We start from the raw sequence: 12,633 nt of genomic DNA on the forward strand, positions 1-12,633 counted from the left end.
ATTTTAATGCAGTTTCCGCACGTGCACCTAAAAAAATCGCCAATTAATTCATCTGTTACTTACGTTACACTTAATGACAGCAAAATTATTTAACATTAATACTCATATTAAGCGTGCTCCATTGGCCTGAAGTGACAAAAACTAAGGTAATGTTACAATTGATGCTTAACATTGAGTTTGTTGATCATTCGCATCTCCAGACGTTTTCCCCTTCATATTCAGGCTCGAATTGATAGGGTAAAATTTATGCCATGTTTGTTCACACACTTTATACGTGTTTAAACTTGTTATACCGAAAACCATTTAGGGTGATGGGCGTTCCGTTTCCGAAAATATCTGCACAGACTATACCAATCACAACTGACTGGGTCATCGGACCAATCACCGCAGATTAGCGTCACGTAAAGGCGGGGTTTTGAAAAGTGAATCACTAAACAAATCATTTGAGAATCACTGTCAAAACAGGTAAAAATAAATGCATATTATAAGAAAACTAAAGTCTTTTTTGTCATTGCATTCATGCAAAACTGTTGTTGGAGACTTCTAAAACAATATTTGGAACATTTTAAATGCCATAATAGGTGCTCTTTAATGCATACATTATAATGATATACCTTCCAATTTCTTTCTTCACTGTTTACTTTACTTTCACTTAAGACATAGACAGTTTTTTCGAACCTGCTTTCCAAGACTGGAATTTTGTATGTATTTGTCAGTACAAAAGCAAAGAGAGGCAAATTCGGTGTTGAAGCGTTTTGAGATGCCTCCCTGCGTGAGCCCTGAACACTAGAACACTGCGGTGCTGTATTGGGCTCTTTCACATCCTTTTGTTTGTTTAAACTATGATTTTGTATTTGTTCGTTCAGCTGCAGGACATGAGGAACTTCGAGGAGAACTTCGCAAAGGAGGGGACATAGCTCTCTGCGTGCGCACCGAACACAGCGAGAGAGTAATCAGCTACTCAGTTGAGCTTTTCCATGTCTTGTGTTTAAATACTTTAAACGCTTTTGAATGTTTAAATTGGTAAGTGACAAGGCTTAAAAACCTGTGAAAATGATAAGCCTTCCTTACAACACACAGCAGTGGCCTGTTGACTGTCGTGATCATCTTTTTTGGTTGGCCTCAGGCAAACAGTTGACATAATCGGGTGGGGGGATGGGGGTTTGGGGGACCCATTATCAGCCGTGGTCCCCATAATCGTCGTCACCTTTCACCCCACTAGCAATGGCCTGCCTAGGAGCATGAGCTCTTGGGTTTTCAATACAAAACTCACTCAATTACTAACGTATTTTTCGGACTATAAGTCGCACCTGAGTATAAGTCACATCAGACCAAAAATACGTCATGATGAGGAAAAAAACATATAAGTCGCACTGGACTAAAAGATGCGTTTATTTAGAACCAAGAACCAAGAGAAAACATTACCATCTACAGCCGCGAGAAAGCGCACTATGTTTTCAGTGTAGACTACAGGAGCACTGAGCAGCATAGAGCGGCTGGAGACAGCAATGTTTTCTCTTGGTTCATGTCAAATTAATTTTGATAAACAAGTCGCACCTGACTATAAGTCTCAGGACCAGCCAAACTATGAAAAAAAGTGTGACTTATAGTCCGGAAAATACGGTATAAAAAATATATATATATTTGGTAAAATTGGTAAAAATCTTATTCGTACATGGGATTCGTACACTCTAGTGAAATTTGAATTTTAGGGGCTAAATATCATGTTATTGGGGTTGCTTAAACCTGCATGAAAACCTCAGACTTGGCAACACTAATCAGCAATAATCTGAAAAGGGAGGCGGTATTATGCAAATATTTCCACATAGTGTTGTAGACGTGGTGATGTGTTTGAATGAGCCGTTTTAGGGGTGTGTGGCAGAGTCTTTTCATAAATAAAAAATAAAAAAATCTTTGGTTTTGAGACTTTAGTCTTTGCAACTTCAGGGATCTTATGTCTGCACAGTCAGCTTGTAATACTCCAAAAAGAAAGGAAAACTTGAAATCGCATCTTGTGACCCCTTTAATGTTTTTAATTTTAATGTTGTTGTTGTCATTTGAACCGGCGTGAAGTTTTCTGTAGAAAACTGTCTTTGTTTATTTTCTATTCGATTTCGATCCTAATATTTAATTTACCATTAAATCTTTTGAACAAAACAATTTTGTGTTCTAGATTGTAGTTCATCGTGTACCATGTCAAGGACAAAGCTAACCAGCAAAACCTGATATCAAACGCATCATGTTACATGTGTCCGGACCACCTTTCTTTATTATTGCGGTTTCAAATATCCCTCCATAATTTGTAGTCTGAGCCGGTCAAGGGCTAATGGCGAACTAATGTTACTAGTTAGTTTCAAGGAACATAATTTCATTTTTTTTTGTTTGCCAAATAACCCTGTGTATGTGTCTGCCCCTGCAACCCCCAGGAATTTTTTTTTTTTTTTTTTTTTGCTTTAACCCTGCTGTATTTTTGAGGCTCTGAACACATGTTCGTCTTCTGACGGAGGAGCTTGTCCTCTTTTAAGAAGCCACCTTTCCATTTTATCTCAACCTCTCCTAACCTACACCATTTCTCATGCAGACACTGCTCCTGACACCGGATCCAGTTCTCAATAACTCCAATAAACTTAAATGTATGACTTCATTTTTAATGCACCTCTTTGTAGTCCTAATTTCATATAAAAATACAATTGCCAATTTTCATGATTTATTCCGAAATGTCCACTTTCTCTCAGATACCCTTTGCATTCCCCAGTTTGAGAACCACTGAATTAGAGGGTCAAATAAGGAGAGAAGAGATGTGTTTTCAGTCATTACTTGAAGATGGCTAAGAACTCAGCTGCTCAGATTTGTCACGTTTGTGTTCTGTTTGTTTAGGTTTCCTTGAGTTTCTGTTCTTCCTGCCAGGGACAAACCAACCTCTCTCACTCTCATGCCAAAATGTGCCATCTTTTATTTATTTCATTCTATTCATTTATTTTATTTCTTGATGTTGATTTAATGAAACCGTTTACAGACTTTAACTCAGACAGCAATATAGTGTTGGCCCAGATCCGGCCCGCGTGAAATCGATTCGGGCCAGATCTGGGCCACACTGCTTGCTGTCTGGGATATTTATCCAATCCTAATGACTTGACTTGCCTAATAAACATTTTCTTGAATGCTTCAAAAGCAATCAACAGTTGTGAACCATGGTACCTTTTTTTTTTTAATAAAAAAAATCCAAAACCTAAAAGATTTCTGCCTCTACTTCTGGCTTACGAATGTCCTTTTGTTTGCACCGACTAGCTTCCTGTTTTGGGACTTTTGTTCTGGGCTGGTTGTGTGACGTCACAAGGCGGCGCCGCGCTGCTGCGTTTCGACTGAAGAGAGGTTTGTGTTTTTAACCATTTGAAAGTTTTTTTTAAATACATGCAAACTGTTCAGTCTGTTTTATAGTTTCTTTCACAGGCGACATAAACCAAGCAAGCTTTATTAAATATAACAATGTTATTCTGTATCTAACATTACTGCTCGTTATTTACTTTGTGAAGCGCATGCATTCACGAGTAACAGAAAAGATGCGTCTCATTTTGTGAATCAGTTTAAAGTAAACACGAATTCAGCGCTAGGACATGGGTTTGTCGAGAATTCGAGTCATTTGAACCAAATGCTTCGCGAAATGATTCAGTTTTGCGCTCGAGTCCCTGCACGCGAGGACACCTGGTCGAGAGAGTGACATGCTTTCACAAACAAATGGAAATCGTTTTAATAACAATGCAGTCTGTCTCTTAAAGTGTAATCTCTTCTTATCTTCAGATTATTAAATACAAATATAAACCATAACTAACCATGAAGCGTAGGTAAAATTTTTGGTTTTTATTATTTATTAGAATTGCTTGTTTTGAGTGTTGTTGTTATTGTTTTTGTGTAAGTTAATCGGGCTTCACCAGTGCGCTAACTACTAAACTAGGGAGCTGACCGAAGCACACACAGAGATTTAGTTTGGGTTCATGTCTGTTCCTCTTATTGATGCTTATCTTAAACTTGGTTATGTTTCCAAACACACAGAGAAGCGAATGAGATCCATGTGACACACTGTTGTAAAGATGGCGGTTTTTAAAGTGGAGAGTGAAGACATGAGGATTGAGGAATCGTTCAGAGTCAAACACGAGGAGGCCGAGGAACAAACAGGTTGGTTTTCTATCTCAGAGCTGAACTCAAGTCAGTTTTTGATCATTATTAAAATGTTGTGTTGTACAGATATTTTATTTTTGAAGAATGTCAAATGAGGGTCCTAAATAAATCTGATTTATTTGATATTGAGTGTGGACATACATGTTGTTTTTCAAAATAATATGAAAGTAGTTTAAAACGTTTGTTAGCTTAAAGTAAATAACTACCCAGTGGCATTTTGTATAAATCTGATGTGTGACTTAACTTTTTTTTTGTCTTCAAGTTTGTCTTTCAATATATTTACTGAATTAAGGCTTTAAAATCCAGTGATCAGCAACCTAATATATGGTTTGAATCAAACTGCTTGATTGTTAGCATCACAGAGTTCAAATAAAAGGCATGAATTAGCCTGTAAAGAAAACATCTGTTGTGACTTTCACTTCTTATAAAACCCTCAGTATCTGACGTTGATCTAGGATTAGTGCTAAGACCAAAACTGAAATGGTATTAGAAACAAACGGTCTCTTAAAGGTACAGGTTGTAGGACCTGCCACGAGAGGGCGCTCTACCAAAACAATAACAATCGCGTGGTTTGATGATGCTAAGAAAGGAGCGTGGAATGATGGGATTTGTTGTCTTCTACCCAACCTCTGACGGCCATCAATCAGACGGAAAGATAAATTATGGATTTAACGCGATTTCAACGATTTGCTTGAGTAGATTAACGTTACATACAAAGTCAATGCAAAGACGCGATCAGACTGCGAATTAGACGCGTCCTCGCGCGGGTCTGGAGACGCGATGCCCCGCGTTTGGTGTTTATGCTCCATAATACTAATCTTGTTGATCGTTATAATAGAATACGTTTTCTGTAAAGATACGAATCAAAACAACTCACCTGTCGAGTAAAACACAAGCAAGATCGGCATCTCTTTCTAGTTGAAGTTTTTCGCAAAGCTACTTCCGCATTTGTCCACGACACTGTTGTCATGTGGTTTGTCAGTAAAGGCGGTAACAAAGGGAAACTAACGTCATTGCCCCGTGTCACTGTTTATAATGGGAATTATCTCATGATTTACAAGTAGTTGAAAACATTAGAGATGTTAGTAATCAGCTGGACTAAATATATAACACTAGCCTAGTGGTTTTTGGATATTTTACTGCATATGTCTTACAAATTGTACCTTTAAGTCACAGGTTTCACAGAGAGACTGAGACTAGCTCTTACATGATGCTGTGACTGAGCACTGTTTATTACTTATATATAACTGTAAGTAATATAAATACTGTTTACTGGCTTATAAGTAAAATTTTGGTTTTCAGTTAACTCTCTGTTTGCAGGAAAGCATTTTTTATTGAACTGTACTGTTTTTTATGTAAACAGACAATAGTTTAATTCAGAGGTGTGTTTAACTGGTTTATTTAAATATGCATCACCTGAATGTATTTTATAATGTTTGTCTAGTGTAGATCTGAAATGTCTTTTATAACGTTTTCTTATTTGTATATTTAGTGTAATATATAATTAAGAATATATTATATTTTTTTTATATATCGGCCAATACTTGTCTTTTTTCAAATAATGGCATCGGCTGATAAATTTTTCTGCTTGGTTGATGTGTTCGAGACATTTATTTTGATGGCGCAGAGCAGTGCCTGAGTGCGCACAGTGCTCCTCCCTCTTGTTAAAATAAAAAATATATGTCTATATATTTATATTAAAAAAATAAAATAAAAAAGTCAGTCGACCACTAATATAATTTTTCTGGGCCTTTATCGTTATATAGCTTTTGTGTGGACTTTGCCTATTCTTTTTTTTATTGAAAAAAAAAAATTTCAACTGTATCTTTATGGTTATTGTCCTTAGTGTGAATTGGCCTTTAAGGGATAATTCACCCACAAATATGTTTTAGTTGTGATTCCCATCCACTTGCATCATAAGAGTGATAGACTGCAACAGTTTGAGTTTAAAGTCTTTGTTTCTTCAGTAGAACACAAACTAAGTCACCTACATCCTGGATGCCCTGGGGGTAAGCAGATAGTCATTTTCTTTTTCGGGTGAACTATCCATTTAATAGTCTGCGATATTGGCTTGCTGGTTGTTTATCCCTTTTTTATTTATTTTTTGCATTTGCATTGTCATGCATTGGTAAGTCTACATGAATTTTAATGCTTGAAGTTTGAAGTGGACAAGGGACGTTTATATGGAAAGAGATTCATCCCCTTTATTTTCTGTAACTCACACTGATGTGGTTTCTCTTACAGAAGCTCCAAAGTCTTGTCCAGCCAAACTTCGTATCATTCTTCAAGACCATGACATTCGCAAACTGGACTTGCCTCAGGGAATCCCTGAGACTGTGAGTGAACTCGAGTCTATTGTGAGGAAGACATTTGTCCTCAATGGGAACTTTACTTTGCATTATAAGGATGCTGATTTCGGGGAGGAATATTTCTCTCTTACCTCAACAAGTGACATTAAAGACAAGGACACAATTAAGGTGATTCACATTGTTGAACCTCCCACACTTACTTTGACTTTTACTGATGTGGAGAATTCCTTTAAAAGTGCATCAAAGACCTGCATCCAAACCTCTGTCCACACCTCAGTGACCGACATCTATCCTTCTATCAGCAGTTCCTTTTCTGAATCGCAGGATACACTGATACTTCCATCACCTGAACACAAGACTCAGCGTTCACAACGTTGGCCTACTGAATTCTCAGTACCTCGCTTTGCCTATGATACAGAACTTGTGCTTGCCGCAGGAAGTGAGGCTTTCAGGAAGGATGGAACCCAACTCAACTTTACACCAATCCTTCCAGACATCCTAGAGAAATTAGCTGAAAACATCTTTCAGTATGTGGCCTACCCAACAAGCGCGCAGTTATCTGATGTTGCTGAGGCTCTGGTTCAGAAATATCCCTGCCTTAAAGAACCGGGCTCATATAATGGATGCTATGGATGGCGACAGAGACTAAAATATAAAATGGGCAACTATAGAGCAAAACTGAGAGGCCTTGGATGCCCCGAGCTCGATGTTAACTCTCTCAAAAAGAAGCGAGCACATGAAAGAGCACCTGCAAAAAATATTAAAAAGCCAAGAAAGGCAGAGGTGAACTTTTTACCCCCTCACCCACATGGAGAAACTGAAGAAAGCTTGGAAAATGAAAGGGTCGAGCTCCTTAATGAAATTATTAGGGGTGTGGACCATCAAATAATCAGTGAAAAAATGGCAAAGACATTCTCTATTCGCAGGCAGGAAATTGTCAGTCAAGCAAGACCATTAAATGACTTGAAATACAGATGGCCTGCACTTTTTGATCCAGCACAGGTAAATATATTGTCATAAAAGTTTTTTAGATTGCATTCAGTTTTCTACATTTAACAATCTGTGCCTTATTTTTTACAGATAAACGAAGAATTCAGAAGGATCACCACTGTTGACCTGGAGGCAACGTTCATGGCAAAACTGGACCAGTACTCTCCTAAATTAATGTCCTTGGTGTTCTCAAGGGGACGGTCTTCAAAAATCAGTATTCAGCATATTAAGAACATGCTACTAGAGGTATGAATAAATGTAACGTTTACAAGTAGAAACCTCACTACAAACACAAAAAAGAGACAAACAAACATCATCTTTCAGAGCCTGTTAGCTACAAACACTGTCCTTCAAAGCACATTGAAATACCTCTAAATTTGTACTTTTCCACCTGCACGTAAACAGAATTAAGAGTGCCAAAGATTGTAAATACTAATCATAATGAAACATTTTTATAATGTGTGAGAATGTTGAAATCACTGCTTTATCTACTAGATCCTACAGAAAAACTGAATTATTGTCGCTAAAGTGTGAATATTGGAATATTTGATGGGTGACCAGAAATACAATTTCAAATGAATAATAGTTATTATTATTATTTTAATGACCAGTTAATTGTGATTTTAAACTGGTAGAAATTAGGGCTGAAACGATTCCTCGAGTAACTAGATTAGATTACAAAAAAATGATTGAGGCAAATTCCTCTGCCTCGAAGCTTCTTTTAATTTATTTTAAATCTCACGTCAGGTTCTTGCGCAATGATTTTTTTAATGTGACACAGCGCGTTTACATTACCCATAAAGCAGAAGGAGACACAAGCGCTGCGTCCGAAATCGCATAATGCAAGGAGTCAGCAGTGTTTTGATTTGAGGACGCAGGGAAACGTAAAGAGAACATCGAGGCATATGTTCATTGCAAGATAGGGTTTGCATACCACGAATGGGGCCCTATGATTTCCGCGATGCAGAAAACGCGGAGGGAATCGCAGAATCCAGTCATAAAAACAGAATTTACAGTTTAACACGGAATGGCATGGAATTTGCCAAATTGTTAATGAATCAATAAAAAATTGGTCATTGCACTTACATCAAATCACGATATGGACTAATATCTGTAAATATTAAGCCGGAACAGTCAATTTAAATATGAATCCTGCATGTTCTGTGTGTCTCTGTTAATGAATGGAGCAGAAGCTGGACTTCCTTTATCACACACACTGAAGCGCATGTGACGCTCACAGTGATTTCAGCGTCTTTCCTCTCACTCAAAGACGTGAACACATGAACAACATCTCCAGAACTGCTGTGACGGTTACTTCATGAGCATTTGACCGTTTGATTTGAGTAAAACGAGCGTCACATCACATACACAGAACTGTAAAGACACATCAACCCATCAAAATAAAAGTCCAGTTAAAGACTGTTGTTCAGCAGAATGTACATAGCCTACCACTAAAAAGAAATCAAGCTTTTTTTTAAGGTTTAATCACACTACATTTCTTCCATGTTTTATTTTTAATAGTAAATACCCTTTTATTTACCAAAAAGTTGTTAATTTTCAATAATTAAACGATAAATTAATGTTTTATGTGTTTAATGTGCATCTCAGAAAAAGCTTTATTTAAAACCCCAACTGAATGGCACTTAATTCATCTTTCAACTTTGTCATTGTTCACGGTACAAGTACAGACAGAGAAACAATGGGTAATAATTAAATGTTTATTTTTCATGTATGCATTTAAAAAATAAAAATAAAAATTTTCTAAAAAAGGGAACGTAGTCTTATTTTCTCCTGCATAATTAATATTGCACTTTAAGCAAAAACACATTTTATCCGATTAATCGATGGAATTTTTGGTAGAATACTTGATTACTAAAATATTTGATAGCTACAGCCCTAGTAGAAATCAATAATTGGTACAGTTTAGTCATAAACCTCATCTTTAATTAGTCTTTTTTTATTTTATTTAATATTTTTTATAAGAGTTGTGTATTTAAAAGCCCATTTCGAATGGACAAGCAGTATAACCTTTTTTCATTTACAGGATTATTCTTTGGAAAGAAGGAGAGAGGCTGCTATCCGTTCCTTAGTGGTGTATTTCAGAGAAAACGAGGAAGAGCTGTTTAAAGAACATTCGGTAAGTCAGACATAGTTAATCTGATTTCCAAATATGTTCTAACTTAAACCAACATTGATTTGGACCTTTTTAGGATTACGGGGATATTTCCAATGAAGTGATGAAGATTATTATAACTAGAGGTTCCACGATATCAGAACCAGCCACTGCAAGAATTGTGATTGAGGGAACAGTAGTCCAGCAAGACCTGGACGTACCCAGGGCCTGTGCATTGCTAATGGGACTAATATATGCACTCAACCTCAGCTACCCAAAAGAACTGAAAAACACCTTTGAGGCATTTCAAAAGATCTTTCTCGAGCTGGATGATATGAAATCTTGCCCAAAGGTAATATCTCTAAAAAACAAATTGTTGTACTAAAAGTGTGAGAAATTAGGCTGTTGTCATCAAATTTAAATTTGATGTGAAGAAGTTAAGTTGTGCATACAATTACAGCATCTGTGCTCTTGACAGTTGGCAGTTTAAAAAAAAACTTGTGTACTGAAAAACTTGGGCTGAAAACAACAGCCCAAGCAAGAATGGCGTTAGTGTTAGCTAGGATGTACACAAGTGAACTGCCAATGAGTGTTGTTGAAATTTCTCATGTTTTCTTTGTTCTTTTTGAAAGTAAAACCACATTTACTTAGAAAATAACTTTGAAAAACATCTTTTATTTCATGATTGCTTTTGGCAACACTAAATCTGTGGATACTCCTTTTCATCTAAATTGTGAAGCGCTGTATGCAGTCCTCCAAAATCCACCATCAGAAAACTCCTGCTAAGAGCCTGCAAAACTTTGATGATTACCAAATTATTTGGACCAAAAAAAAGTTGCCACTACTTTTATATTAAACAGTTGTTAATACTGGAATTGTAATGTCTTATTTGTTTCTACTGAAGTGAAATAAATAAGCAGTACTCAAAAAATAATGTAACAGTTTGCATGGACATGACTGAGTCAAATCTAAAACTGTATACACGCATCCTGAAAAATTGGTTGCTCTCTACAAGAACAGGTCATAATTTTTTCCCAACAAAGATCATGTCATTTTAGTTTTTATCACAAAATGGTAGAAGACCGTAACTCTGGGAGAAGAATTGAGTGAATTGTTTTCTTTGTACACAAAAGTATTCTTATAGTTTCAGAAAATTACAGTTGAACCACTGATGTCACATGTCTTTGCTATGTTTCTGGACCTGGGAACATTGTGGTTGCTGTCTATGAAGGGACCGAGAGCTCTCAGATTTTATACAATAAAAAAATATATATATATTTATGTTCTGAAGAGATTTACTCTTCAGTCAGTACAATATCCACATTTATCTGTCAACACTTGACCTAATGTCAGTCAACCTCCTGAAGTCCTTTAACATCAGCCCTTAGTTTTCACATTTACTGAATGTGGAGTTTATTACACATCACACCGTTTTCACCGTTTGTAAAATGAGGCACCGTAAAATCAAGCTTCCATGTTCACCATATTTATTGACCTCTATGTATATGTGTTGCTCTTTTGTTTGGATGTAAATAAAACCACCACTTCGAGAGGAAGTGAGAACCTTGTAACTGTTAAGCAATGTTGGAACAATTGTGTTTTGGGAATAACCTAACCTATAACAAGTTTTGAGCAATACATTTTTTCTTCCATGTGTGCTGCTATAAGTCATCCATAGTCTGTCTCATGAAACCAACAGTAGACAATAGTAACTAACAACTACTAATGAACACTATGAATAGATAAAGTGCAATAAAATGAAGAATTAACGTGAAAACAGAGACTTGTTTCTATGAGACGAATAAGGTAAACCTTAGTCTGAACTCAACAAAGAATTAAAGTAATTAACTGACTACACAATCAGCTCAAATCTAATGCAAAACTTTAGAGAATCATATACTGACAATACGCACTAAGGTGTTTGAAGAGGTCTGGTAAAGTGACATTAGGCGCCTTCACATCACACAGTACTAGGAACTATTCATCACAACGGTTCCTGAGGAACTAATTTCCCCCCAGGGCCATTTTCCTGGTTGCATTCGGACCACCAACAGGAACACTGAAGTAACTTCAGCCGGCGACTGCAGTCAATTTAGCACAGAGGAATGGAGGATGCCATGATTGGAGCTGTGTTTGTGATATGTAAGTTCGGGAATGAGTTCAGCTTCCTGACAGCCTGGTGGATGAAGCTGTCCTTCAGTCTGCTGGTCCTGGCCTGGAGCCTCCGCAGTCTCCTCCCTGATAACTGCTGGCTGAAGAAGCTGTGTGATGGGTGGGTGGGATCACCTGCGATGCAGAGGGGTTTACAGGTGAGACGGGTTCCGTAAATGTCCTGGAGGGAGGGGAGAGAGACACCAATGATCTTCAAAGTGATCAGTGCATCAAGACCACTCATACACGAATTCATATTAATCCCCTATGTTACGCCTGCCTGTTTGCCCCCTGCTGGCTCTGCTACACAGTGCACATGTTAATTGGGCAACAGGTGTATTCAATCATTGAGTAACTCACCAGAGTATAAGGCCGGTGACTTGGAGTGAGAGGTGGTTTGCTTCGCCCTCACTTCTCCCAACTTTGTCATTTGTACATTTTTATTTTCTTATTAATCATCCCTTTGCTATATTTGTTTATTTAATAACCACACGCGTGTGTCCTATTTTTTTCCCCCTAGACGTCGTTTCTTTTGAATTGTTTATTTGGTTTGATAATAAATTACTTTATTGTTAAAGAATTTGTTGTTTGCCTCTTATGTTGCGGTTTATGAGTCAGCCGTAACATTAAAATGGGGCCTCGTTCGAGATTTATTTTTAACTTTTTCTGAGGGAGTATTTTTATTGTCTCTTCAGAATTTCTGTAAGCGTCAGTTTTCACTCCGGTTAGTCTGTGAGTGAGTGGTCCTTCCATCGGAACACTGTTTTTTTTTTTTTTTTTTTTCTCGAGTTTTCTGAAGGAAATCCTGGCTGGGGGTACGCTTCTCGCTCAGCTGAACTTACTTGGAGTATGGTTGTTAAGAGGTTCAGCGTTTCAAGTCGCCTCGAGCCCATA

At 37.3% G+C, this 12,633-nt stretch overlaps 1 protein-coding gene across 4 annotated transcripts; it reads left to right on the forward strand.

Annotated features, from left to right (window-relative positions):
- The first annotated feature begins 3,266 nt into the window (after nt 1–3,266).
- Nucleotides 3,267–12,229, forward strand: LOC113057485 (uncharacterized). 4 transcript variants are annotated; one of them, XM_026224914.1, is made up of 8 exons: nt 3,267–3,372; nt 4,051–4,173; nt 6,144–6,185; nt 6,421–7,487; nt 7,566–7,721; nt 9,520–9,612; nt 9,686–9,940; nt 11,608–12,229. In XM_026224914.1, the coding sequence occupies exons 2-8, from the start codon at nt 4,089–4,091 to the stop codon at nt 11,707–11,709; spliced, it is 1,800 nt and encodes a 599-aa protein (XP_026080699.1). In that variant the 5' UTR covers nt 3,267–3,372; nt 4,051–4,088; the 3' UTR covers nt 11,710–12,229. The 4 variants fall into 4 exon arrangements, with proteins under 4 accessions (XP_026080699.1, XP_026080709.1, XP_026080715.1 ...); XM_026224924.1 differs by having other exon boundaries at nt 6,147–6,185; XM_026224918.1 differs by lacking the exon at nt 3,267–3,372 and adding an exon at nt 3,430–3,777.
- Nucleotides 12,230–12,633: the final 404 nt, after the last annotated feature.

Source organism: Carassius auratus, chromosome 4 (genome assembly GCF_003368295.1).
Source record: "Carassius auratus strain Wakin chromosome 4, ASM336829v1, whole genome shotgun sequence".
Lineage (NCBI taxonomy): Eukaryota > Metazoa > Chordata > Actinopteri > Cypriniformes > Cyprinidae > Carassius > Carassius auratus.